Raw genomic sequence first — 27,824 nt, forward strand, 5'->3', positions numbered from 1 at the left:
AGAAAACCCTTCTTAAATGGGGCCCAAACTGCTCTGGATTCCGATTGGCCAAAAAAAGTAATAACAGAGAAGTGAACCAATCAGACTTACGCAACAGCGACATCTACGTAACGCGGCGATCGAGATTCAGTATCGTGGTAACCTCACTCTAAATCGGATGCAGACTGAAAAGGCCGAATCCATCTCCGGCAATCAAGTAAGTAAATTCGATATTCAATATATTGTAAATATTTCTAATACGTGACGTAACAAAATACATTGATTTCGCTTCGATGAAAATAAAGTAACAAAGGATTTAATATTTGTTGTGAAATCGGCTCAACTCAGTCGAATTACGTCCGCTTTATTCTAACAAACATTTAAATCATGAATACTGTACTTTGTTATTACGAATTAAATTATTTTTTCGCTCTAATTAAACAACATTTCAATAAAATATTTAACTACAAAATTACATAACTTGATTACAAATATGTTTACGTTATTTATAACACAATTATGAATGTTTTCATAACATCCGTAACTCGATTACAAATATGTCTATATAATTTGTAACTTTATTATAAATTCAATTATGGTATAAAATGTTAATTTAATATTCGGTTCACATTTAAATATGGTCAGAGCAACTCTCGGTATTTAGATTAACGACAAAATATATATATTTTTTTTAATAATTGTTCACATATTTTTTAATCGCCCGAAGTATTTATAAAAATTAATATTAACATTTCGAGAGATTACAGAGGATTTAATTCACAGATTATTTATATGAAATTTAAATTAAAAATTAATTCCGGCGGAAATCTCGGGTAAAAATTAAAAAAAAATCTGTAAAAATGAAATTCTGCTGAAGCATCTTAAATAATAAATTAAATTACCGTGGAGGTTTTGCCCAATAAAATGAAGTTAATTAATGAAAAGTACTTCCGTTCACGAAAGTACATAAGTAGCGTTAGAACAAAATGATAATTCGAGTGTAGTTGAGTACACGGTACATTAACGAGTGGCTATTTGTCATGGATTCCTGGAGATCCGATACACGGTTACGTCTGGGTACACACATTTTTATTTTTTATTTTAACCCCCATACCGCTGGTATTCACTACATATCCATTTATATACATATCAGTGTACCCACGTATATTTAAAACCAAACAATTGATCTGAGTTGGTAGAAAATATATATAAATATACAAACGTCGGCACTCCCTCGTCACATGACCCTTTACCTCCCGAACGGTTTACCTCCATCCGTTGCCCGTAATTCCTGTCCCAATCAGCACACAAAACTAAATAAAATATTTTTATCTCATTCCGTACATCTACCACAGCCAAACTCTATTAATAAACATCATTTTTATTATTTATCATATTAAATTCTCAGATTAAACATCCGTTTGAAACATTCTTCTTAATTTCATTTCCGATTGTAATTAAAATAGTCTAGCCACGACATACTTGCGCATATTAATTATTACTTTATTCCAAATTTATATTTATAAAAATAACTAATAAAATTACGGTACTCAATTTTAATTAAGCGAAATAGTTTGAAATTGTAAAATCAATTGAAAAATTTCAGGTTAAAAAACCAACTAGATTCTTTTAAATATATCCAAAAAAAGTCTGGAATTAAATGAGAAATTTTGAAACTTTCAGAAGTATTTGGAAAAAATTAGAAAATTTTTTTGTGAAATGCTGTAGTGTCATAGTAAAGCCGGACCATGTTGGCCTCTTGACGGAAATTGAAGTAAACACATGGAAAAATTACTATGGCCATAGTAAAATTTACAATGGTTACAAAAATTTGTGCTACAATCATTGGAAGTTTTATTACGTTCATAGTAATTTCTGCATGTGTTTACTTCAATTTCCGACAGGTGACCAACACACTCTCTAAACATGAATAAGTGAAATAAGTGAATATTCGCTGATTCTGAGTACCAACCGAACCATTTTTTGAAATTAGTGGTTCGGTTTGCACTTAGAATTAGTGAATATTCACTTATTTTCACTAATTCATGTTTAGAGAGCACTGTAGAAAATTGGGAATGATGACGAATTTTATTTAAATTCAAATTCACTCCGTCATTCGGAGTTCCGTAGTTTAAAAAAAAACACTAGGCATAAAGAGTGAATGATTTCGGAGTTTTCTGGATTTTATTTAAATCTGCATTTACACGGAAACAAATAAATAGTAAATACAACATGATGCAGCCTTAGTAAATAAACATGATGAAATCATGTTGCAACCACATGATTTGTCATGTTTCGGCTACATGATAATCATGTTGCGGTAACATGAGAAAATCATGTGACAGCAACATGATTTTCATGTAGCCTTAATAGCATAAAATTAAGCTGTAACAACTAAATATTTATGGTTCAAAAAAATTATTTATTATCAAGGAACTACATTTTTTCGGATTTATAATATTGCAGATGAAAATAAGAGTAAATTATCGAATTATACAATTTGTGAACGATATCTTTGTTTATTCAAATTATATACAATTTTTATCACCAATAGCTTTGGTTTGTGAAGCATAAATATTTAGTTGTTGCAGCTTAATTTTATGCCATTAAGGCTACTTGAAAATCATGTTGCTGCCACATGATTTTTCTCATGCTACCGCAACATGATTGTCATGTAGCCGAAACATGACAAATCATGTGGATGCAACATGATTTCATCATGTTTATTTACCAAGACTGCATCATGTGGCATTTACTATTTATTTTTTTCCGTGTACTCCAACTCAGAGTTTCAATATTAAAATAAATTTCCCTTCGGAGTGAATTTCACTCCGAGGGAATAAATAAATGAACAGTCATCCGCTTTACATTTACTCCGGGTTTAATCCGGCTGTACTATGACACCATAGCATTTCCAGCGAGAATAATTTCTCCGTGTACTATTAATAAAAATAATAATAATTATTATCAACGACAATAATAATAATAATTTTTGAAAATCAATCTTCTAAATGATAGTGATAATTAGCAAACCGCCAGTAAAAAGTGTATCAGTGCACAAGTTTATCGATCGAAAGCAATCTCGCTAATGTTTCTGCCAATATCACTTAGCACACAAGTTGATGCCATCGGTGTATCATCTATTAACCAGAACTAGTGAATATAACGCACACGCGGATGCGCACCCATCGTTATTCAACCAGATATAATCTTTATGACTGGTTCAGAGATATCATATGTTATGTGCAGCGGATGCTTTTTTACTTCATCATTTTATTTACACTTTTTTAGTTTATATTTTTCCTCTCGCAGGTTTAATGTTTCAATGAGCATACCCCTCACTGTACATATATATCGACAGCTGCCAGCCGGGTACGCGAATAACGAACCTTATACCAGATATGAGGGAAAAATAAATAATATAAACTCACTGGTTGAGTCCTAGATTCAGCTGGTCTCCGACATTCCGCAGAAGCGTGTGAGCTTCCCCGTTAGTTAGCTCGGAGGTGTTTCTTCCGTTGATGCTGCTAATGAGGTCTCCTTCTCGGACTCCTTGTTGAGCAGCTTTCGAACCCGGATTTACCTGTAACACAAAACGACATATACATATATATATACTCTCTGACTTATTTCAAAGTAAACCTCAGTTGTTACAGCAAACAATGGGAAATTTTTCGGTCTATTTCTACCAACTTCTCTTATCACTCTAAATTATTTATTTATTTTATACAAATGTAAACATTTCTTCAAATCACTCCATCAATGAATAAATAAATAAATAAATAAATTATTTTACGGGTCAGAAATTTTTCAAGCTTCGAAGTCAAGCACTACACTGTAAAAAATTTGCGGACTGAATGCGGAGCGGATGACTGCTTATTTATTTAATCCCCTTCGGAGTAAATTTCACTCTCAAGGGGAGTTTATTTAAACATTAAAACTCCGAATTAGAGTGAATGCGAATTTAAATAAAATCCAGACCATTCCGAAATCACTCCGCTGAAAAGACAAACTCCCTATTCACTCCGTATGCGGACCTGAGTCGAAATATTGGCCGTAAATTGAACGTTTTTAACGTTTTGACCGTAAATTGAACGTTTTGGGCATTTAAAACTTAATTCGACAGCTTTTAACTTATTCAAAACGTAAATTGGAGTATCATAAATCGAAAACGTAACTAAAACCTATTTAGACTTACAATAAGAAAACATAAGCATTCCGAAAAATTTTTTTCACCGATTTTGTACTCCTGGATTATAATCACGTCAATTCTCTAAAATGTCGTCGTCCGCCTTTCTGGCTCTTAAATAAAAAATTCGTATTTTGAAAAAAAATTTTTTTCAGTTTCATACTTCTATCTAACACTATTATATCTTTTCATATATTATGATATCAAGGTTAAGAAAATTGTGTTTACAAATATTGAAATAAATTAATTAATGTTATCATTAAACTAAAATCAAAACTCATGAAATTACCAATTTTTTACGAACCAAAATACAAAAAAATCGTTCAATTTACTTTCAAAACGTTAAAAACGTTCAATTCACGTTTAAAACGTTCAACTTACGTCTAATATTTCGATTCGGGTCGAGTTATTCCCAAAAACTACGAAACTCCGAGTGACAGAGTAAATTCGGATTTAAATATAGTCGGTAATCACTCCCGATTTTTTACAGTGCTGCATTATCGAATTGTCAATTAAACTTTTACTATTATCATAAATATATTATCCGGTCGATAGCGCAAGCCGTGATTGAGCAAACATAACAGCGATGAGCTAATACATATAAATTTGTGTTTGATATTCTCACCATACTGCTACGCCTTCGTTGACTCGGTGAACAAAATTTCAGCATGTTTTTAAAACAACTGTCAATATTTTTCTTAACTCAATTAAATTTATTGGAACTTCTTCACTGTCACCCGTCAACTTTATCGGTCTAGGCTAAAATAATTCGTAAGTAAAATATAACTGTCGTAAAAATATGAAAAGAAAGTGGGTAAATCAATAAAAAAATGGAATGAGTGAACAGGTTGGCTACTAAATTATTAGTCCTCAGACTCAGACATTGTTTTGATTATTACAAGACACTCGGGTTTTATATCGACAGAATCGATCCTAGTGATAAGTATACATCTATATATATATATATGTCACAGAGTTGATAGTCGAGAGTACTCTGACTGGTTCACTCAATTAATCATACAGCCTTTAAGACGACCCAGATCGAGAGGTGGCGTGTCCAGGAGGGATTTATGCGGCGGTAAATCTTGTACGGGGGTTGTTACATTGAGCTGTGCGTTGTAAACTTAATGGAGATTGATTCAAACAATTTCACGTGCTCTGTACACCCATTGTACTATTCTACTCTACCTGACCTGGCCGTCAAACCAAACTCTAAATTACCAATCTATGACAATGTGATCGTACAGGTGGAAAATTTTTATCGACCGGCTGTCAATAAACTATTAATTGCCCGGCAAATGAAATTATTCAACAGCTAATTAGTTTATTAATTCATTAATCGATAATTTAATCACCGATATGGATTTGAATGAGCACATAAATAATAATCACTGTTACAAATTAAACGAGGGAATAAATTATTTATGGGATCAAGGGCGATTACGTGTGATGCTCGAGGTGATAAATAATTCAGTTAAATTATAACAATTAATGACAAAGGGTTTTTAAGCCCTACTAAAACATTATTACCAGAACATTTACTATTATTGCTGCTTTTACCTCAAATTAGTCGGACGACATTAAGAAACGAGAACCGCGAAGAATTAAAAAATAATATAAACACTGTAAGTCAGGATGTTTGTTGATAATAAATGCGCTCGCGAATCGGAACAATGGAAGCACTGAGGGTTTAATTTAAAAATTGTTTTTGTTGAGAATGCAAAGGAAGCAGTAGAGGAATAAAAAAAAAAAAATTTTAAATAGAAGTAAAATCTAAAGGAAGTAAAATATAAACGAATGCAGAAATGAGATAGGAAGGTGCACGATGCTAGACAGTGTGTCGCTGAGGCTGGAGGGAGGAAACACCACACAGCTGGACTCGGTCTCTCGGATCGCACGAGACTGCGGTGGGGTGCATCTCCAGCACGGTTGCATCGGGACACTGGCGCCAGTGGGTGAGCAAGCGGGGGTGCCGTCCCGACACAACACGCAAGTCTTTTCTACTCGCGCGCAAACATAGCTTCTATGTGTGTACCTTTTTCGGAGCTGGTTTACGATGTTTTTGTTATTTTTTTTTTTTTATTATTTTCTCCAAGGAATTGTGACGACGGGAGACAAGCGTCGCCAGTGGCTCGAAAAATCGCCACAACGCTCTTTATTTACGGGTTATATTTTTTTGGGTCAGACGTGATATGTAAGAGTTTTAGCAAATAGGTCATGGATTTTATTTATTCTTATTTTTATTATTGTTTTTTTAGTGAACGAAGATAGAGATGGAAAGAGAGAGAAAGAGATTTTCTCGTTTTAATATTATTCAAGGTGGGTACGACAATGGGCATTCAATTGACACCCGGATGTGGGATTGCGGGACTAAAAGATGGAATGAAAAAATAACTATAGGCAGGTGGGGTGGGGTGGGGGCGAGGATACAGAGATGCAGAAGAGATAAAATAGAATGGAATAGAGTGTAGAAGATTTTTCGGGTGATTTTCGGATGAAAATCACGTCGCGCGGAAGCGAACGGGCGAACGAATAGCGGTACGTGGTGTACAATGTACAGGTGGCACGTATGGGCTCGGGCTCTCTGGAATTGTAATAGCTCCGATGTCGTTCTGGGAGTTTAAAAGGGCTCCACTGGTTGCCAGCCTGTCGTGCGACCAAACGAGTCACTAGTTCACTATTTTCACGAAACTGTCGTTACTCTCATTGGTTACTACGTTGAGTAGTTGCTCCGAGCACTACGCACCGTTCTGTCGGTAGAAAAACCTCCAAAGAGTCTCTCGCCAGCTGGTGATCGTTCAGCGACGATAATTTTACTTCCGCTTGAAAACTCCCAAGAAGGCGGAATAAAAATTTGCATTTTCCATTTACCTTTTACCAATAAATTTTATTTATTTATATTTATATATATATATTTTATTTCATATTCTTTCCCCTTGTGCTTTACCACTTTTTTACTTTACTTTTAAACATTTTCTTCTAACGTTTCTTTTAAGTTCATAAATGCCTTTTTTTATCTCGCTCTTCGCTTGATTCTTTTTTCTTGCTCCTCTCTCTCCGGTCTCCTACCCCGCTTGTCCTGTGTAAAAGGGATTTAAAATGAATGATTTAATACGGGTATATTTGCAGAGTGAATAAATTCGCACAAGACCTCAAGTAGTATAAGTGGTAGTAGTAGCAGTCTTGGGGTTTTCCTGAAATTATTTTCACACGGTGTGTAGTCAGCAAAAATAAATGAGGCAATCATGATGAACAACTACTTTTACTCTTTTTTTATTTTTATTAAATTTTTTATCATCATTTTCGGCCCCATACCCAACTCCGTCAAACGTAAAACGTCTTAAGAATAAGTACATGTATATATAGATAATAAGCTGGTAATATGAAATTGCCAAAGTAAGATCAAGACCGAGACCAAGACCGAGACTAAAAGTAAAAATAAGTAATACGGTGCTTGTACATATAAGATATAAAAAAGAAAAATCGTATATTTAGTGGGTGTATAATATATAATGCAGTAGCGTGAGAATTTCAAAGCAGCTCAGCGGATGACAGGAGATCGTAAACACTCGGCTTGGGCTGTCAGAGTTGTCATGTAAGAGTATAACGACTAGATAACAGGATAGTAAAAGGCACACCCATAGCGATTTGCCATCCCGAGATCTACCGGCGCTTCTTTATAGCATTGCCAGCTACTCAAAAGTTGAGAGAAAAGATGCTTGCAATGCATTATGCATCACGCCTAAGGCATTCAAAGAGACTAGATCGAGCTCTTGTCGACGGGGGCCCAATTTTTCTGGTCCAGATCCGTGTTTTTGTGAGCATGAGAGTGCAAAACAGCCGTAGGAGAGTAGCATGTGGAGCCATTTTTCACCGGAATCCTGGCGCGCTGTATGACGGGTCTCCTCATGAGACCGGAACCTTTACAGCATCTTCTTTGGCTGGGAACGCGAAACGCTCTCACTTGGACAAAGTCGAGTAGCACATTCGTCATTCGCTACCTTCTATGTGCTGGTAGGTACCAAGTTTTGAATTTCTTGGAGCGTAAAACACGTCGGAGCAACCCAGCACTACCTTCACTTCTTCTTCCTCTCACTTCCTCTTTCCGCGGCGGCGGCACTCTGATGCTTCTATCCCCGCTCCTCGGCATCGTATTCAACACTCTCAACGATTACGTGACCGGAATGATTCTCAAGTACCGGGATTACGTTGGAGCGTAATACACACCTGGGAGCCACTGTGTCCGGAATCGGCGTGCGCTCGATCTTTATATTGACGCCTCTATACATAACTCGTTTTTTCGTTCCTTCGTTCGTTCATTCATTCATTCATCCATTCAATCAATTTTATGTCTTCTTAAATATACCCCAGGTTTATTGCCCTATTAGTATTATTGAGACGAACGACCCTAATGCCTCAATTCAACTGAAGGAAGTTACAAAAAAAAAATTAATTATTATTTTTTTTTAAAGTCTGTGTTTTCGCTTGATAAAACTATTTTTTAATATAAACTTTTTTCACCCCAGTTTTCCTAGAGTATCGCAATTATAATTGAAAATAAAAAAAATCTACTTTTAATTTTAATTAGAAAATTTTTGAGTTATTAATTAGAAGGTAAGTAAATGAAGAATGTCTGTAATAAAATAATAATAATAATAATGATTAATAATATCACAGCAACAACAACAAACACCATAAATAATTTTTCTATAGTTTATTTAGAATAATGAGGGCCTTTGTGTAATATTATAAATGTATGAGGGAAAGATGAGAATAAAAGGGTTTTGTTTAGTAGAATCGCAAAGATGATCGAAAGGCTCATTTTTAATTCAGCAAAGACCACAAACACCTGGGAACAACGGGCGTGAATTCGCCTGTCGTTGTGTGGAGAAAACACGCCGCGGCCGTTGTTGTTGTAGGGAAGAAAATAATAGAAAATAAAATAAGAGAAGAGAATAGACGAGACGAGACGTGGAGGTAAATAAAGAAAGAAGTAGGAGGAAAGAAGGCGAACGAGATGCAAGGGGCGATGGTGCGATTGTCGTGGAGACGGCCCGCGTCGTCGTAGTCCCGGAGAATGAGTAACGGAATAGTAGGCCGTGGGTGTTGCTGGCGGTTGCTGATGAGACTTGGAACTCTGGGGGTTGGTGAATGCCAGCTCGTGCCACGCGAAATGCATTATGCATTCGCGCAGTTCCTTTTACCTAGGACCTCTTATACTTCTACTACAACTACAACTACTACTACTATTACTACTACTTCTACTACTATTACTACTACAACTAGAATTATATGCTATGTGCTCCAAGTCAGTTTTACTCTCTGGCACACCACTACCACCGCACCCATCAACTACTTCTACTACAACTACCGGCGCACTACCACTCGGCCCTTTAATTAGACGCGAATGAAAAGAGAGAAGAAGCAATTACCCATGCCTTGTGTACGATCTCAAACTCTCTACTCCAATTCCGTACCACTAAGACAATTTGTATGAGTTATCCTCCACGGAGCTAATTCATATCTCAAACTAATTAATTGTCGTGATGTGCTGTCCCAAAGAATAACACGCGGTTTTATTAGTTACTCGTTTTTCTTTTCCAACCTCTCTTTTTTATTTTTTTTTCTTCTGTAACTTTATTTTTTACCTCCTTGGTAATTCTTTTTTGGTTTGCTTTAACCACGAGATAAGAACCAGAGTGCGCGGGTCTTCGTCTATAGTCTATGGTCTTTTATTAATGGCTCTTTTCGTGGTGGTTTAGTTACCCCGCGGCTAAGCTGAAATGAGCATGTCTGAAGTAACTCGTGGATGGATTCATTCGTTTTCCTTTAGCTGAAGGAAATTGAGGATCTTCTAAGTGTGAGAAATAGTCCAATCGCGAAATGTCGATTCCGTTTGGCAAATGGTCAGTTATATGGCAAGCTATTGCTCTCGGGAAAAGACCTGTATATATATAAACACAAGTATATATATATTGTGCTGTCTATATGTATTTGGAAAAGTAAAAAGAGTAGAAACTTGCAGAGTGGTCAACCCGTAAGTCCTAATCCGTTAATGGTTTCCGGCCACACTTTGAATCGGTATAAAATACCGTACATCAGGATAAACCCCTCCAGACATAATTTCAAAAAACTTTCGAGGGCTTTTACGTTAATTAAGTGCCACGCCGCCGCAATGCCCGATAACGAATGGCTTTATTTCAATTGATTCCTATTGAAAAATTAACTTCTGTGCTAAACCTAATAAAAGGCACTAACCAAACAATCGAATGTTAACTAATGATACCGTCACAAATCAATAGGCAAATAACTATAATTGCTTTGAAAATAATAATTGTTTCACTGTTAATGAATTTATAACATAACAACACACTGTCAGCTGTTTCCGACTCTCTGGTGTCTACTGAAGAGACTCAATATCGTCGCGATTCAATTCCAGCCGCCAAACCGAAACCAGTTGCCAGAAACTCAATACTCACGCCCACCTATTTATCATCCAAGCAACGACAAATAACAAAATAACTGAAAAAAAAAAATAATCATAAAACACAAAACAAAGTTTAAATGTCAGTGATAAATAGCGATTATTTGTTTGAATCGCATAATCTGTTTTATTTATTTTTTGTTTTTGTTTTTGTTGGCTTTTACCACAGCTTTTTTATTTATAACTCAACTGATTCCCAACTCGTACCCCCACCAGCGCCACGATATCTCGCTGCATGCTTGAGGGAAGATATTGAATGCAGCCCTCGAGGGACATTATATTCTGTGCTGGGCAACTTTAACAGAAACACCAAAGTAACTCGTGCTTGCAGAGAAAGTTCCCCGAGAATTTCGGACGAAATGCTTGCGAGCCATGACTGCAGCCCCAGCCCCGGTGTCGAAGGAGGGGGATAAAGATGAGAAGCTGGAGAAGCTGAGCTTAAGCTGTAAGAGGTGGAAATGAAAGAAAAAGATACTGAAAGGCCTCTAGTTGGCTCAAACTAAAGTTCACTTGCCTAGGCATTGAGAAAAGTATAAATTATTCCATTTTCACTACAAGTCTGAGAGCTATTCGAATAATTTATCAAGTGCAAGCGAAAAAGATCGCGGAGGAAACAGAATCACGCGATAAGATTCGCAAGCGGATAAAAACACAACAAACCCAAGTACAAACACTTTTAGTTTTTTTTATCTCTGACTCGCGGGCGTTGTATTATTTTATTACACGAGTAGATACTGACAAAAGTAGATTACTTACTGAAAAATGTGTTTGCTCAGGATTTACTGGGCTTCAGAATTCATAAACAACACCGGGGACAATACAAGTGACGATAGCGGACCAGTATTTCAAATATTTTCATCACCAGTTCATATTGCATTTCTCGTTTATTTATTTTAGTTGTTGGTGTCAAAGACTGCCCATAAATTCGCATAGGACACCACTGTTGAGATGTCGAAAGTACGGGCTAGATATCGTCCAACTTTTCAAAGTATTATGTAGTAAGTAGTAAGAGTAGTAGTACCAGTACCAGTATCAGTAGCAGTAGTAGTAGCAGAGTATATAGCGGGTATACTCTTCTATAGACTGTACAACGCAATACATTTTCAGTGCTCTTGAATCCAAATAAATGTCCCCAGTAGGAAAAGCCGGCGTATCAATTTCTCTTGGTTTTCTGTTTTACTCCAGAGACTTGTCTTCTTTTCTATCCGGTGCGAGTGTTAGTGAAATAAAGTCCGTTGTTTCGTAACTAGAAAAAATATGTCACCATACCTGTGCGACTTAGATTTCAGATATATATGCCGGGTGCAATATCCACCGCGATGGGATTTCCGTATAAGATACTGCCGAGATATATAGATGTATATATTTATAGAAGAGAGATTTTCACCGTGCTCTAATAGATGAGCTTGAACTAGCAGTACCGAGCGCAGAGATTTGACTTTGGAATGGTATAAAGTGTAGAGTTCGGAATAAATGTGTATATATAATATAGATAGACGAAGAGCTAAATCTAACACTGCGTTATTGCGGTAATGTTACTAAAATAAACGTCGCCCTCTCGCGGAAATTGCTCGCAGCCGAAGCGTGTCGGCATTTACTTACTCCAATACTCATCTCAAGACTCACTTGACGGAGATGACGATCAACACCGGGTACGAAATTAGGATCGACGTAGCGTATACGTATTTTATATATAAATAAACCTCTTAATTCGCGAGGCGGAATTTTTTTTTTTTCACACAAGAGCGAAAACATTTATTTTTTTTCATCTTATCTCTAATAATAAAGTTTAAACTTTAGAGTCTGGACTTAATATCTCTCGTTTTTTGCCCACACGGCATTACTCGAATATTACTATCATTACTTATCTCGGTGGAGCACAAGAAACCGTGGACTTTCCCTCCCGCTGGACATATTTTCTCATAGAAAATCATGAAAGTATTACAGAGACTCGAGTAGCGAACATTAATTCGTGTACGGTTGGGCGTAAAACTAAGTCCATAATTCCAAAGGCATTTCCACTCATGGCTCGTAAACATTTGCCGGCCGGGAATTACAAATGGTACATTCGCGTGGATCTATAACGCACTTGCACGTGCGGCATATCCACACACGACCATTACATTACACTAAAATTAAAGTGTGTATAAGTGTGGATGTATATTCAGATGTTAGTTAGCATTCGTGTGAATGAAAATGTTCTTGGGTGAACCCAAGACCCAACAAACTAATCACGCTTTTACTTCCCGAGGGCGAAATAACGTTACGACTGTTATTTCCACATTCAACACACCCCACACTCAACTAGCACATATATACTAGAATTCTGTATACCGACTGCACACTCTATCTTCTCCAGATATGCAATCGAGAAATCTATATCCACGTATTCATACGGTCAGTGTACCCAACTATGCCGACTATTTCCGACAACTATTTTGACGCTTGAATTTTTACTCATACACAGACACACACAATATGCTATCTTTTATTTAACAGTCTTGATACTTTTTGGTTGGTTTTCCGGGCGGTCATTGCCAGCCAGACAATTCTCTACGTGCTATACTCACCGATGGAATTTCTCTTTGGGGGTGAATCCGTTGAGAGCGCTATTTCGATGAGTGATGTCGTACTCCCGCAGTCGAGTCGCCCCCCTGCCATCACCATCCCCATCAACAGCACCAGCACCAGTCCACCCGTGAAAATTCCATCAAACTTTGTCGAGCTTTTTTTTATTCAACAGTCACCATACCAAACTCTCCAGAGACTCGCGCGCCAGAAATAGTCGCGGGACAAACGTGTTTTATAATTTTTTATATTTTCACTTTTTCACAATTGGAAAAAAATTCCGTCGCGGAAATTGACGTAGTTATATAGTTTACCTCGAGAGGAAAATAAAATCGCTTGGAATATTCTAGCGACACGTACGTTGCAGAGCAGATTCAGAGCCAGTGGGAGATAGACTGGGAGCTCTAGCAGATTCTCGACTGCCACTGGCTATAACATACTTGAGACAATATTAGAATCGTCCGCCGGCCATCATCACCAACCAGTCACGTGTCTCCTGTGTATATAAACATCTGAGTGATGTATTCCGTCTTCTCTTATCGAAATTGTCCCGCTAGATGTCTATGTCTACGTCTATGTTTATCTATATAAAGCGTAATATCTGTCCTTTCTTCATTTTATCATTGTTATTATTATTATTATTATTTTGCGCGAGCTTTTTGTCCAAATGGAATTCTTCTTTAAAAGCTGGCGCGGTGACTGACAATTGGATTGCTAATGGTGTCGCTCGATAAGATCTTGAGATGGTGATGGAGCTTTTACTCAGTTCCATATACTCAGCTATTGAATTATATATATATATATATATATATATATTGAGAACTAAATAGCAATGGCGTGTTATGGGTCAAGAATCCATTACGTGACGCGGTAAGACTACTGCATCGCCTTCGGTGCTAACTACCAAAGCAAACCGATTCTCTGCACGTTCGCACCGTGATGGAATTTTGATCGTATCCTTAAGTCACGCGACTTGGCCTTGTCGAACAACCGGTCTAACGTGATGTACACACGTGACTGTAATTACACATTATTTTTATTCTAATCTCTAATACACTTTTACAACCATTTCCAATCGGTCCTTCATCCTGATCATCATCATCATCATCTTAATCCTTTCCTTAATTATAGAGCTCATTACCGACTCCCTAGTCAACTCGTTAATTAATTAATTCACCGTAACTAATTCAAGATCAATAGCCGAATTAAATACAGAATGAAATTTTATATAACAATGTAAAGTGTGTAGCAACGTGATAATAATTTATCAGCAGAAAATAAAAAGTTGATCGACATTGATAAATGAGCGGCGTGTGATTAAAATAAATGGTTTTGTGTATAAACTGCCTTTGAATAATAATAAAAAAATGAGCAGTACGCAATTGAGCCGGCGGATTGTAAATCATAACGTCTGTCCCCTTTACCGCAAAATCGACATTGAAACAGAGCGCGAGCAACCGTTGCACGTGTCACGTATGTACCAAACAGTACGACAGATTATCGTGCAACGGTATTATTATTCGCCTTGACGTACGAGGCGAGAAATTGGGTGCAGCACGTACTGGACGCTGGGCGTGTCGCGGTATGCATTAGCCTTAATAATCTAATCTGACGAAAATAAGACTCGTAAGGTTAAATCTGATAAAATCATCTCATTATCCCGATAGCACGATATTATCCAATAACAATAAATAAACATACAGTATTAGTTATTGGTTATTAAATATTAAACGTATTTAATCTAAATTATGGATCTCTAAATTGTTAAACAGAACTAGTTAAATAATATCCGTTAAATATCGCAATAGCTTATTAAGTCAAACGTGTAATTCGTGAAAAGTAGTTTAAAAGCTAAATTGCCGGCGCACAGGAGCTACATCATCACCAGCAGTAGCAGAACGCCGGATAAAATTATAGCATTTTCCTGAGTGGATTTTTCTCATTGCACACCAGCGCACTGCGGCCTCGTCTCTCCTGCTCACGATGTACTGAAAAATATGTATTTTTACGGTTCAGAATACTTATTAGCTCTCCAGTTTCATTCCAACTTCACCACCGCACCGATCGTCATTATCATCATCACCAGAGCCCCAGCATCTCAAACCGTTCCTCGTTATTCGTTGGAAATTCTTACCGACAGCATATATACTGCTGAGAGATATGACTGTGTGCTGTTGATTAGAATAGGAAACAAGCTCATGCCGGTAGCTATTTCTCTGCTACTACTGTTACTGCTACTGCTGCTGCTGCCCGTTGTTATTGTTGTTATAATTGTAATCTCGCGGGCGTACGCACTCCGTGGGTTGTTCGTGCGGTAGTTCGCGACTGGAATTAATTAGCGATGATTGCGACCCGCCCGGGCAACGTTAATTCTAACGGCAATGTCCCGATATGCTTCCTACGCGTTCTCGTGCTCTGACAATGTACAACACACTGCTCACCGATCCTACTACTAATGTGCTCCACAATCATGAATTCATAGCGTCGAGTGTCGAGCGAGACAATAAAACATCGTGACAACACATTCAACATTATACGGCACTTTAATATACGCTATTTATTAAGCAAACTTGCTCTTTTTGCTTATATATACTTAGCTATTTGCTAGCTGTCATACAAAATGCAGCTGATTGTTTGGAGCAAATTGAATGTAATTTGGGCGATGATTAAATTTAGAGGAGTAGCTCAAAGGACGGCAATAAACGCGGGGCTGTCCATTAAATTTAAGAGATAATAGATAATGGATATTAAAGCGCCATTTCATGGACCCCGTTGAGTCGCCGGATGGATTATATTAGTGGCAGTCCCTCTGCTGGACGTTGATATTCGTGATTCGGACGTTCTGTTTTATAGTGAGCCACTTTATTTATCCATATGACTAGAGATAATGGACGAGTGTGACGCTCGTATACGCGACAAACATTTACCGTAGTAAATCAATGCCGGGGTCAGGGGGGCGCGATTGTCACGAATACCCCGGGCGCATTTATGACCGAGTGCGCTGGACTGTGTGCTCTCTCTACTGGTGTTGGGCGTATGACTCGTGTTGTGTAGGCGATGGTAATTGAGGCGTCGCGTTCGCATGGATACCCTGGGCACAGATCTCATGACAGATTTCCCTGAATTCGAACCGTCAGATTGAGCGTTTCATGTCATGCGAAACCGTGCGCCCATCAGATCACTAGTTTTTAAAATGAAATAAAACTAAAAATTATTAATGTCAATCACATGAAAAGTTTTTTATTTTTTTTATAAATCTATTGATGTATGTGCATGCAAACATCCTCCATGTGGATGCTAATTGACAAGTTTTGACTGCTGATTGATAAGTCTATTATCGATATTTTCCTCTTGTTATAGTCAGGGCAGGTATGGGTGTACATAGATGTGTTTGCATCTGGTCAGCTGTAAATAGATCAACAGCTTTAACGAGTAAAATTAATTAAACTGATGATATATCTGCATTAACTCATTGCCAGAGAACTCTGCCCGCAGAATCCCCGCGAGACACTTTTATGGTTATACAATTATAAATTACGATTCCACGGTGTTTTGCGTAAACACTGCATCACACTGCACTGAGTTATAAACACATATATACTTATATATTTGTATACACATCTATTGCAACCGCGTATACTCAAGCCAAAAATCGAATTAATATAACAACGTTATATACAGAATTTAATATTAAAATACCATAATGCGATATAATATTAATATTAATAATAATAATAATAATAATAATAATAGAGATAAAATACGGCATATTTGAATGGATGGATCAGTTTGAATACTGAGTATATATATAATAAAATTCACGTCTGATAAAACGTGAATCCGAGACCGGATATAACAAGCCGGAGGTTGCTAGAGAAAAAGAAGAAGCCGAGAGAGTAGAAATCGGCATATATATTTGCAGCAATCATGCAAGAATTCGCTTCTCTCCAGGATTATCGAGAATCTCTGCGTGATCGCAACTCGTTATAAGAAAATACGCTCTAGGTAATCAGCAAAGGTGGGTGCGGATACGCTAAAAAAAATAAAGCGCTAAGTAAATAATATAAAAATTTATATATCTCTTTCACAGAGCGATGGATTGAAATGATAAGCTGGCAGTAAAAAACATTAACTGATTTACTTGCAGTACAAAGGTTCGTTCTGGACAACGTATGTTTAACTATATAAATTACATTATAATAGACAAAGAGTTGAAAGGCCATTTGGACTATGATTCATGATAATGGTATTTGTATTCGGAGATCTTTCACCAGGGAGACGTGGACCGGTTGTGATGACGGTAGTGTAATATGTAATAATATCTGTCTGTCTGTCTATCTATCTATACATATATAAATGTTAAGATGGTGGTAAATCCCATGAGTGGAGTGCACGAGCAAGTATAATATAGTTTGTTGGGAAATCCGCGTGGCTACAAAAGCCCCTGGCGAGCAAAAGGGTACTATTGGCCATAATCACAGTGGAATCGTGCAAGCCTCGGCAAAGTATCACGAGTGTGTGGATAACAAGTATTGAGTAGTGAGAATGTGTCTACTATACGTCTGTGGCATGCCTAAGGATTATCGAGTTCTCTCACGGTGAGAAAATCACCGAACCGTGTGGTGTCTATCGTCAGTGACTACGACTATCGCTGCACTACAACTATGACTGGGACTAAGACTAGATACGCTGGTTCCTGGTATATTACATACAGTGTACATATATACTGCAATATAGGGATTCGTATCGTATATAGAACAAGATATCCAGAGGATGCAAATGTACTGAGGGACAGTATTGGCCACCTGGTGAGAGGGAAACGGAAGTATTGAACGATGACACTTTGTATGTATGTACTAGGATGTGTGTTTGTTTGTGTTTGTGTGTGTGTATGTGTATGTGTGTATGTCTGAGTGCATGTGAGCGAAGGTTTATGTTATCGACGTACCTTCTTCCTGTAAGTACTGGGCAGACAGGCCCATTGCGCGTAACTCATGTGAACCATGTTTCACCAGCTAGTCTATGTGCCTCTACCGGTACTCCCAAATCCTCTTACGAGTTGTTGAATCTTTCATCCACATCCGTCGATATATTCTCCAGTGCTTTACTGCCGCTCGGCTTTATCGTTAAAATTTTCTATGTGGAAATTCACACGCGCTAATGCACTCATTAATTCATTCGATCTACTGTGCATGTACATTTACTTGTATGGATATATATATATATATATATATATATATATATATATATATATATACTACCCAATGTGGAGTAATTAATGTTCGCTGAAGCACTTTCGTTTCGTTTAATTTTTTTTTTTTTTTTTATGAAAATCGATGCATTTACATTTTTTTATTATTTACAATAAATTGAAATATTTTAGAGCACAATAAATTTTATACGTTCTCGGAAAATATTTACGTAAAAATGTTGATTCGGAGGAAGATAAAACATGAATAAATTTATGTGGGTATTGTTGGAAAGAATGGACGGTTTGAATGCCGATTTTTATTTATTCAGTATTTATAAACTGTTTGTTAAATAGCTCGTTATGAAGCCCGTCGAATGACGATATATATATATACTTTCACAAGATAACGTAATGAAATAGGATAGTTTGAATACCGAACCGATACGACTGTCATTGACAACCGGAGTTATCTGACTGCAAGGAGTCGGAAAGTCTACGGCGAACGCTACCTCGGGTGTTGCCTATACTACTCTTACTCCTCAATGCGTGACGCACATTTACACTATGTGTACTTCCCACTTGCGACACCAAACACTTTTCACATTCTTCAAAGCATACACTCATCACCTGGCCAACTAAATTACCGTAATCTCTTGTTACGTATACTAAATTCATACTTTTATATTTTATTACCTCACATATCACATTTTTTACGATAGACTGCGCTCGAAATTTATTTAACTTGATTCCATTTCATCAGCAATTTAAACAAAAACAATATTGAATTTAATCCAATACCTTTCTGTCAAAAGTGATCTTTTTTTTTTTATTGGATAAAAAAAAACCGCGAATTTACCGAATGAAAGTGATCCAGAGATCCGGAGTACGCGTCCGAGCGATTGCTACCACTAACCTGAGAAACGGTGCCGAGTTCTATGCAGTCCAAGATCCGAGACCTGTATGGAAACTTCAGGGCCGTAACCAAAACAAAACCGCGATAAAACAAAAGTCAATAATTCTCTTCATCAAATACAAATTGAATTTTATGTATATATATAAAAAAAAAAAGAAATGAAGCAATCGATAAAAAAAATCGCGATCAAAAATACATTTGCGCCCACCAATGGGAGTACTTTTGCGTAATGGGCTTGATAGGAAAACGATATACATTTGATAGTTTTGCGAGCCTTAAACGAACTTTCATGTTTCTCTGATAAGCTGATACTCTATACACTATTAAAGTCATTTTATTTCTCTTACTCCCTATCACTGCGGACTGCGGATAAGACCGATGAACCAATCCAACAGATTTTCCCATTAAGATAGTAGACAAACCTTCTCATAGTTCAGATATATCATCAATAACTCAGCAAACTATTCCTCCGATTTATCATCGTAATCTTATTTCTTAATTCATTTGATACAATATATAACATCAGCTGAAACTTAGTATTTAATCTTATTCTTGCTCTTTTCACAACTCAGCAAAACTTTCCTCCGTTTTACCTGAATATTATATTAATTAAATACACTTTAACATGGATTATTAATAACGCTTAATGTCCGAGCCCCTTAGTTCCTTTCTCTCCGAGGATTTAATTGTTAAAACAAAATATTATAAATTGCAATAACGAAACTTTCAAGTACTGGGCTCTGGAGTGAATAGTTCCCGTGCTGTCGCGGCGGTTGTCTATGTCCTCCAGTGGGTTAAACATAAATGTTTTTCTCTTTCTTTCTCCTTCTGATCCTCGATCCCTTCTTGAAAGAGAGTTCACGTCTGTACCGTCCACTTACACATTAAACTAAACTATAACTACATATATCTGAGTAGTAGTATCAGTATTAGTGTTAGTATTAGTTACGGGTGTTGTGTGATGATGCAGCAGCTTTATGCGGGCGTAAGTGATCTCGGGAGCAATAAAAGGGAGACCAACACACAAGAGCTACAGAATTGATGGAAGTAAAGAGGCTAAGTTAAGACCGTAACACTTGGTGATATGATATAGAGAGCTCATATGCAGGAATAGCTCGACCAGCTAGCTCTTGTCCTCTTGTCGCATGACTCATCGAGTACCCGACTCGGCGTATGACCAGTCAGCCGAATGAGCCCGCAGTAACTCGTTATTCTCTGCGCTGCCTTTGACCCTCTACGCTGTACCTACACTACTAAGCTACACTATATGTACATGATACTTGCAGAAACTCTGACTCGTATGGTAGGCGTCGGTAGTCGACACGGAATGCAGACTACACGATTAGATGAATAGAACGGGTAGAAACACGAGTGGATATGAGGACGAATATAGTATACGGTGTGGATGCTAAGGCTGAGCTGAGTGAGTTGAGGCTGAAGTAGCATAGAGTAGAGGTAGAGGCTTAAACTCGCCCGCCAATGAACCTACGTCGGTGAGCGTCGCTTAATATCCTACGGTCCATCAATTACGTCAATAATCCTTTGACGACTTGCTCATAAATCCCAAGTAAACATTTGTTGGCCTCGAATTCTATTGCTTTCCCCCTGGATATTATTGTGTCCATGCTCACTCTAACCAGTTTATTGTTCCATATCCCATATTATCGTCGATTGTTTCGTGACCTTGTTGGGTATGGTTATATATTTGCATTATATTTGATACTATTCCACTCTCCGATCTCCGAGACCGGGTCTCCTTTCCCTCCTGCTCTGCTGCTCACTGCTCCCTTTCGCTCGTTCGCGGTATAATACCTATATTGTGTCGGAGATTATAGTTTACGCATATCGTCTTGCATTGATACGTCACGACAATAGAGTAATTAAACAAACTCAAGAGTTTCCGTAAAATAGATGAATTTCTTGCTGGTAATTATGAGGGTTTTTATTTTTTTACGATTTTTATGAAACTGAGTACTAAAAACTGAAAATTATTAAGTCGTGGAAAAAGACTTAATTGCTGAAAGTTTTATTTCCGCAGTGAAATAAAATGTAAATGTTAAAATAGTGAAAATGAAAAATATTACAGTCTTTGAAAAAATACTTCACTCGTATGTTTTCATGCAGTGATAGAGATTTAAGCTCAGGATAAAAAAAACTCCCGGTCATACTTTTCAATATTTTCACGAGTCCTCATTTTAAAATTTTTTTCGGCTTGGCCGGTTTTTACGCTCGATCACCGAGAACCGAGAAGTTTTAAGAGAAACGCAATAACACTTTTACAATTTAAAATTGTATAATATTTATTTTGAATATTTAATTTAATATATTTTTTCTCAAAGTCCTGTAGCATTTTCATGGCGATCTTGTGGCTCGTCTAGCTCGTTACACGCGTCCACTTTGAAGTGCAGTAAAAAGAACCTTTATTAAATTCCGTCTGCGTTTGACCAGCTCTTTCATGGTCGCACCGCGTACGAGTTGGACCGCAGCCAGATATACACCTCTGCCAGCAATATTAGTTGCAAGTAGCGTCGTGACGGTTGTGGAGTTTTGCAACCTATTCCAACTTGAACACACATTTCGCCTTGTCCTCACTGTCGTATCAACTCAATCATTAGCATTTAATATCTTGCCCCAAAATAGACTCAGTACCGTTACAGAAATTTGCATACCCATGCCCTTGATATTTTATTTTCTATGTAAATAGTGATGATAATGCATCACCCCCGCCTCAGCTCGACTCATCTTCTCCGTTCCTTTTATTATCACTATCATTATTTTTATTTTTGTCCGTCACTCTATCCTAACTCTTTTACTTTGTGCATTTTTTTTTTTTATGCCGAGATAAGTGCACTTTGGCCACGTAAACTGTATTTTGAAAGTCTAATTCTTCATCTCATGCCCATGGAAAAAATTTCAATATATTTGCATCGAGTGAAACGATTCCCTATTTAATTATGCACATTTTTTGTTACATTACAATACTAAATGTATTTAGATTTATATTTTTAGCAAAGCAATGTGTCGTAAATAAATTAAATATTCGTAAATAATTGCATCTGAATGTAAAACAAACATTCGATAGTTGCATTGATATTTATTTGTATACATTATTATTTAAATATTTTATTTATCTAGTATGTATTATTTTTTATTGAAAAGGATTTTCTGTGAAAGTAACTTGTGAGTAACCGCAGTTTTAATCGCGCACCGGGGACCTGCTGGCTATTGGAATTCCTCGGGGATTTATCTGCAAGCGACTCGGGAGCACATATGCGCGAATACACCGTGGCCGCCGGTTTACTCCACCGTCACACCGGCTCACGGGATTGATTCGTTCGGGGATCACGCGCATTCATTGTTCTCTCCCGTGTCCTGTGGAATATTGAGTACCCGGAGATAAAAAAAGGCATCAACAACGCCAAGATACCCGTCCGTATGTACCCAAGCCTCTATCTACACACACGATACAGTTATACATCCGCGGGAATTTTAATTCTGGCTTTTGGAATATAAAACCAACCAAAAATAAAATACGACAATTTGTGGGATTTTATCGCGATTGACTGGTCCGCCGTATGCACACTAATTGGCTTTACGTTTACGCTTCTTTCCATCCAAATTAATTATTTTTTATTCCTCCTGTATGTCATATCCTATATCCTTTATCCTATATCCCATATCTGGCTTTCAATAATCCCCTTTCCCCTCTTCCCCTCTTCTCCTCCCCATTGTGAACTGCACATAAATCAAATATACTCAAAACTAAGCTAAAATTACCATACGCGATACAAATATTTACATTGTTCCCGAGTAACATGCTGGCAAGCACCAGTGAGTGCATGGGATTATTAAACCAAAGTGATCTTCATTATCCACACAATGTAATTGTCTATTCAGTGGCATTACGCATTTTCACGCACCATCGTCTCTCGGGGATCCACTGTAATCGTGGCACGCGAATTGAGGTGTCCCAGTTGTACATACCGGGGCTAGCAGCAGTTGACTGGTCGCATGGAATTTTCGGTAGCCTGCGTCCACGTCCTGCCGTTGAAATTTCAATATGGAATTAAATGCCAACAGAGAACACACTCACCCACACCCACACACACACTCTCCGGCATTAGATATACATTCAGTAACAGGAGCAAGAGCTGAAGTATAACTCGGAGCAGGAATCTGAACGTGTATCACGGTACATCGCTCGGCAAGTGCTTTGGGGATGAGTGTCGCATAATTAACAGCGTTAACCCTCCCGTCAACGTTACGGGTTATACATGATGAGGATGAGGAGGAGAGGTTATAAGAGGAGCTGCTGGTTATAGTCCTCGTTATAGCAGGAGTAGAACCCGGCATATCTATATGTGTATACGAAGAGAGGAATAGCGTAGACGTCCCCGTGAAATTCTACCAGATATAATTTGATGCCACCCAGGAGGATGAAAGTTTAACTTGGCTCCAGTACAGGAAGAAATGATGATGGTGTTGCTGGTGGGGTGAGAGCATCCAAGTCGCTTGGGCACACAATTTTTAGCTCATCAGATGCCGGGCTTCTTACGTGGATGACAGAATGAGCGAATGAAAGATGGATTAAACTACTACCTTATCGTTGGTTCCCATAGAAAGTTTCTCACTTGTTCTTTTTATTTTTCTTCTTACACTCTTTTTAGTCAACTTGTTTGCTCTCTTTTTTTATTTCATTTGACAAAGTAGTTTCGGTTTTATTTTTTATAAGAGATCCTGGAGTGGCTGCTGGAGTGGAATGAAACAGAAACAAAGCCGTCCGATCAAGAAAGATCGGTATCTAAATCGGAAGTCATGAGACTGGCGGATAATGACGCTTGACAACACTGAATTTCTGACCTCATCGAAGCCGCGATGAAAGAGAGCGAGAGAGAAAGAGATAAAGAGAGGGATAGTCAGTGCACATTATCTCTATGCCCCATTGTCTCATGATCACGTTCTCCGGACGTAATCCCCAGGATATTCGAGAGCTTTACCCGTGAGCGAAATACTCTTGTGCTCGACTACTCGGCTACTCGGCCGCCAACGCCATCGCCGATCCTCGATGGGTATTCGACTGGAATTTACTGATATCGCGTGTGCGCTAACAGTTACGGAGTTTCAGTCTGGGACGTGAGATGGTAAATTGCTAATTTTGATAACTAAATACTTAGATATCTTATTATTATCAACAACATTATTATGTTGCTATATAACATATCTGGGGAAAGGTCAAAATAGATCAATTTTTTCATTGGCCTCATTACCGGACTTTTCCAGGTCAAAAAATAACTCGATTCTGATTTTTTTGACTTGGATTTAACTTCAAAATTTAAGTCAAATCCAAGACAATGTGACTTTAATTTGACTTAGTTTGCGTAAATCGGTACTAGACTGTAAAAAATTTCGGTGTAAAAATGGACCCAGAGAACTTTACACAGCCGTGTAGTGTGAAATTTTCCATCCGTGTAATTTTTCTACGGTGTAATCTACTTTTTTACACCATTCCGTGTTACTCGTAATTTTAATTAACGAGCAACAAACGATCATTAAATATTTTTGACTATGTATTTAATTAAAAACGACATTAATTTTATTTAGATACACAGTTGAAAATTTTTTGTATAAAAATTCAATGGTTAAATATTTTGTGTAAATTATTTGACACCATTAAGTGTAAATTTAACTAAAGTTTAATGTGTTGTCTGATCTCAAAAATTTAAAAAAAAAAATTGAGTGGACCGTTTGGGACATGTGATTTGTGTTAAATTTAACACAAATTTTTCAACTGTGTTGAAATTTTTCTTTTTAACGCAAAATTATCATGAATTATAAATTTACACGTTTGGTAGTGTAAAAATTTTAAATTCACACCGCCTAAATTTAACACCGAATTTGGTGTAATTTTCACACCAAAATTTTTACACCGAGACATTTACACTACATCGGGTCCAAAAATTTTTTACAGTGTAAGTATGACAACTAAGTCAAAATCAAGTCAAAACCAAATGTGTTTTCATATCTTAAAACATGTTTTTCATTTATTAAAAAAAGAACGTAAACTTGACTTGTTTTATTTTCAATTTTTGAAATTACGCCAAAATCAAGTCATTTTTTTGACCCGGGTTATATTCATTCAACTATGAGCAATCATTTAATTAGAAAAACTTTCGAAAATTTATTTTAACTGCTGTATAGTTTAATAATCTTTACTCACGCTAATTTAAAATTTATTGCAATGTCTTGTGTATATATTTTATATATATTTTATCTAGTAAAAATAAAACTTATCCTTATCCTTATCACTGAAAAAAGAGATGGCAAATATCAGGGTCACGTACACATGCCGCGGATTGTATAAATAGATACTCGAATACAAAAAATTCTTAAGGGAAAAAATTTAAAAATTAAAAAAAAAAATTAACCCCTTAGGCCAGTCCTGAAATTTTCCGAGGTATTCGAGCTTGAAAAGTTATTAAAAAATTCCTCTGTTCGAGAATATTGTGCAAATATATTTTTGGAATAAATTTTTATTGGGAAATAATTATATTATATTTTTTTAAAACTTTATAAATAGTAATTCTGTTTTTCATTTTAACGTGAAGTGAAATCTAAATGTGATAAAAATATAAATTTATTGAAATAAAAATAGTTTGTTGAGTTGTCAATTAAAATAGTTTTTTTGTTATTAAAAGCCCGACGGGTCAGTGAAAATAACCGAGTATTAAATGAAACTACAAATATATACATATATATGTGTGCAAACTATTTTATTTTATTTTGATCGTTAGTGTGCGAGAACAAGAGACTGAGTGATGGGATCGCTTTTGTTACGCGCAGTTCAGACCGATGAAAAATGACAGCTGACATAAAAGCCGTGTAAATTATCAGTAAAAAATTAATAAAATATTAAATTATTAATTAATAAATTTCAGTCTATGAAAAAAAAAATATCGTTGAAGTTTTGAGTAAAATATAAAATAATAATAAAAATATATAAAATGGGAATTAATAATCGCAGTGGAAGAAAAATATCGCGGCCGGCTCGGAATGTTAATCTTGTGATGAATGCAATGAGAAATCTGAGGGACGAAAACGGCAGTACAGTTGCTAATATTATGGAATATATTTCGGATACCGTTGAACATCCAGCCACAAAACGCCAAGTAATTATTACACATAAAATTAAATTAATTTTAAACTATTATTAAAATATTAATAACAAAAATTAAATTAGGTTCTGGCGGCTCTGAAACGTGGGGTAGAATATGGTATAATGGATCGTAAACGCGGTCGGTATTTTCTACCGGGAGAAAAACCTCGTATAAATTTATCACGCGCCAATCACGATCACACTGGCGATAGCGAGGGCGATAGCGACGGTGATGGTGACAGCAACCCCGGAGATGCCGGAGCTACCAGAAAATCCCAAGTGTTCGAAGATCGTGGGCATCGTTTTAAATCCCGAAATACCGATAAAACAAAGCGAGAAAACATCAGCAGCAAATCCAAGGATTCTTCTCGTCGTAAAAGAAAACCCAGCAGAAAATCCACCGGACGTAGATCCGTCAAGCGAACAAGATTTGCACGGTCATTAAAGTCTTACGATCTATCCGATTACTACAAAAATCCGGACTACCGTGCATCTGGGGTGTCTTCTATTGATTCAATGGAGTATTGGGAAGGCGAAGACTTTAGACGCAGCTACATCAATTAGTCATTTTTCCATTACCCATTAAATCCTCTCCCCATCACCTTAGCATACTTCCACTATTATTATTATTATCATTACCATTATTACATTTGAACTATCTTCATTATCACCCAACTGTTAAATTAATTGTTCAATAAAATATTATTACTGTCTCATAAAATCGTTAGTCCATTGTAATAAGCGAAAAGCAATTAACCAGCAATTTGTCAAGATATTTTAAACGGCAACAAATGCCGGCTAGTTAAACTAAACTCAATATAACTTAAAAGTCATCAGCTAATGTAATGTAAGTCACTATTTCTCAGTCTCAGTCTCAGTAGCAGTATTAGTGTGAGTGCAAGTATAAGTATATGTGTGAGTGTTTATGTTAGTCTTATTGGTTGTTTAAACGAGTACTCAGTAGCAACGGGTAAAATAAACGGCGTTTACTGTTTAGCGATCGATAATAGTTAGTTGGAAAAGGCAATTTACCATTTATCATCCGGTGTGTAGTGTAGTGTAGTGCACACCAGCAGCTCTCAAGAGACTGAAGAAACACACGAGAAAGTCGAGAGACAAGAATGCAATAGGAAATATCAAGGACCGTGAAGAACGAGTTCACGGGGACGTGACGACGACACCCGCACGCCTCATTGACACTCACATACATTCTGCAGTTCTACATTTACACACCTACAACTACCACTATCACTGTTATCATTATTATTATTGTTATTGTTACATGTAGGTCATACAGAGTATCAGCAGTAACAGAAGCGAAATCTCGACACACACTTGGGCCTTTAC

The 27,824-nt window shown here is 36.9% G+C and overlaps 3 protein-coding genes across 4 annotated transcripts in view; 2 read left to right on the forward strand and 1 right to left on the reverse strand.

Moving 5' to 3' along the window:
• LOC130676634 (uncharacterized) overlaps positions 1 to 27,824 on the reverse strand; it is an 83,700-nt gene that overhangs the window by 41,412 nt on the left and 14,464 nt on the right. The window contains exon 3 of the mRNA XM_057482985.1: positions 3,411 to 3,562. Within this exon, the coding sequence (XP_057338968.1) occupies positions 3,411 to 3,562 (152 nt within the window). The remainder of the gene's footprint in view (positions 1 to 3,410; positions 3,563 to 27,824) is intronic.
• LOC130676640 (uncharacterized) overlaps positions 18 to 27,824 on the forward strand; it is a 149,362-nt gene continuing 121,555 nt past the window's right edge. Inside the window, exon 1 of one of the 2 annotated variants that reach the window (XM_057482994.1) lies at positions 18 to 196. In XM_057482994.1, coding sequence (XP_057338977.1) covers positions 158 to 196 — 39 coding nt within the window. In that variant the 5' untranslated portion in view covers positions 18 to 157. The remainder of the gene's footprint in view (positions 197 to 27,824) is intronic. The other variant, XM_057482997.1, reaches the window with a different exon arrangement.
• LOC130676639 (uncharacterized) lies at positions 26,111 to 27,215 on the forward strand. The gene is made up of 2 exons (XM_057482989.1): positions 26,111 to 26,490; positions 26,562 to 27,215. The coding sequence occupies exons 1-2, from the start codon at positions 26,326 to 26,328 to the stop codon at positions 27,039 to 27,041; spliced, it is 645 nt and encodes a 214-aa protein (XP_057338972.1). The 5' UTR covers positions 26,111 to 26,325; the 3' UTR covers positions 27,042 to 27,215.

Source organism: Microplitis mediator, chromosome 10 (genome assembly GCF_029852145.1).
Source record: "Microplitis mediator isolate UGA2020A chromosome 10, iyMicMedi2.1, whole genome shotgun sequence".
Lineage (NCBI taxonomy): Eukaryota > Metazoa > Arthropoda > Insecta > Hymenoptera > Braconidae > Microplitis > Microplitis mediator.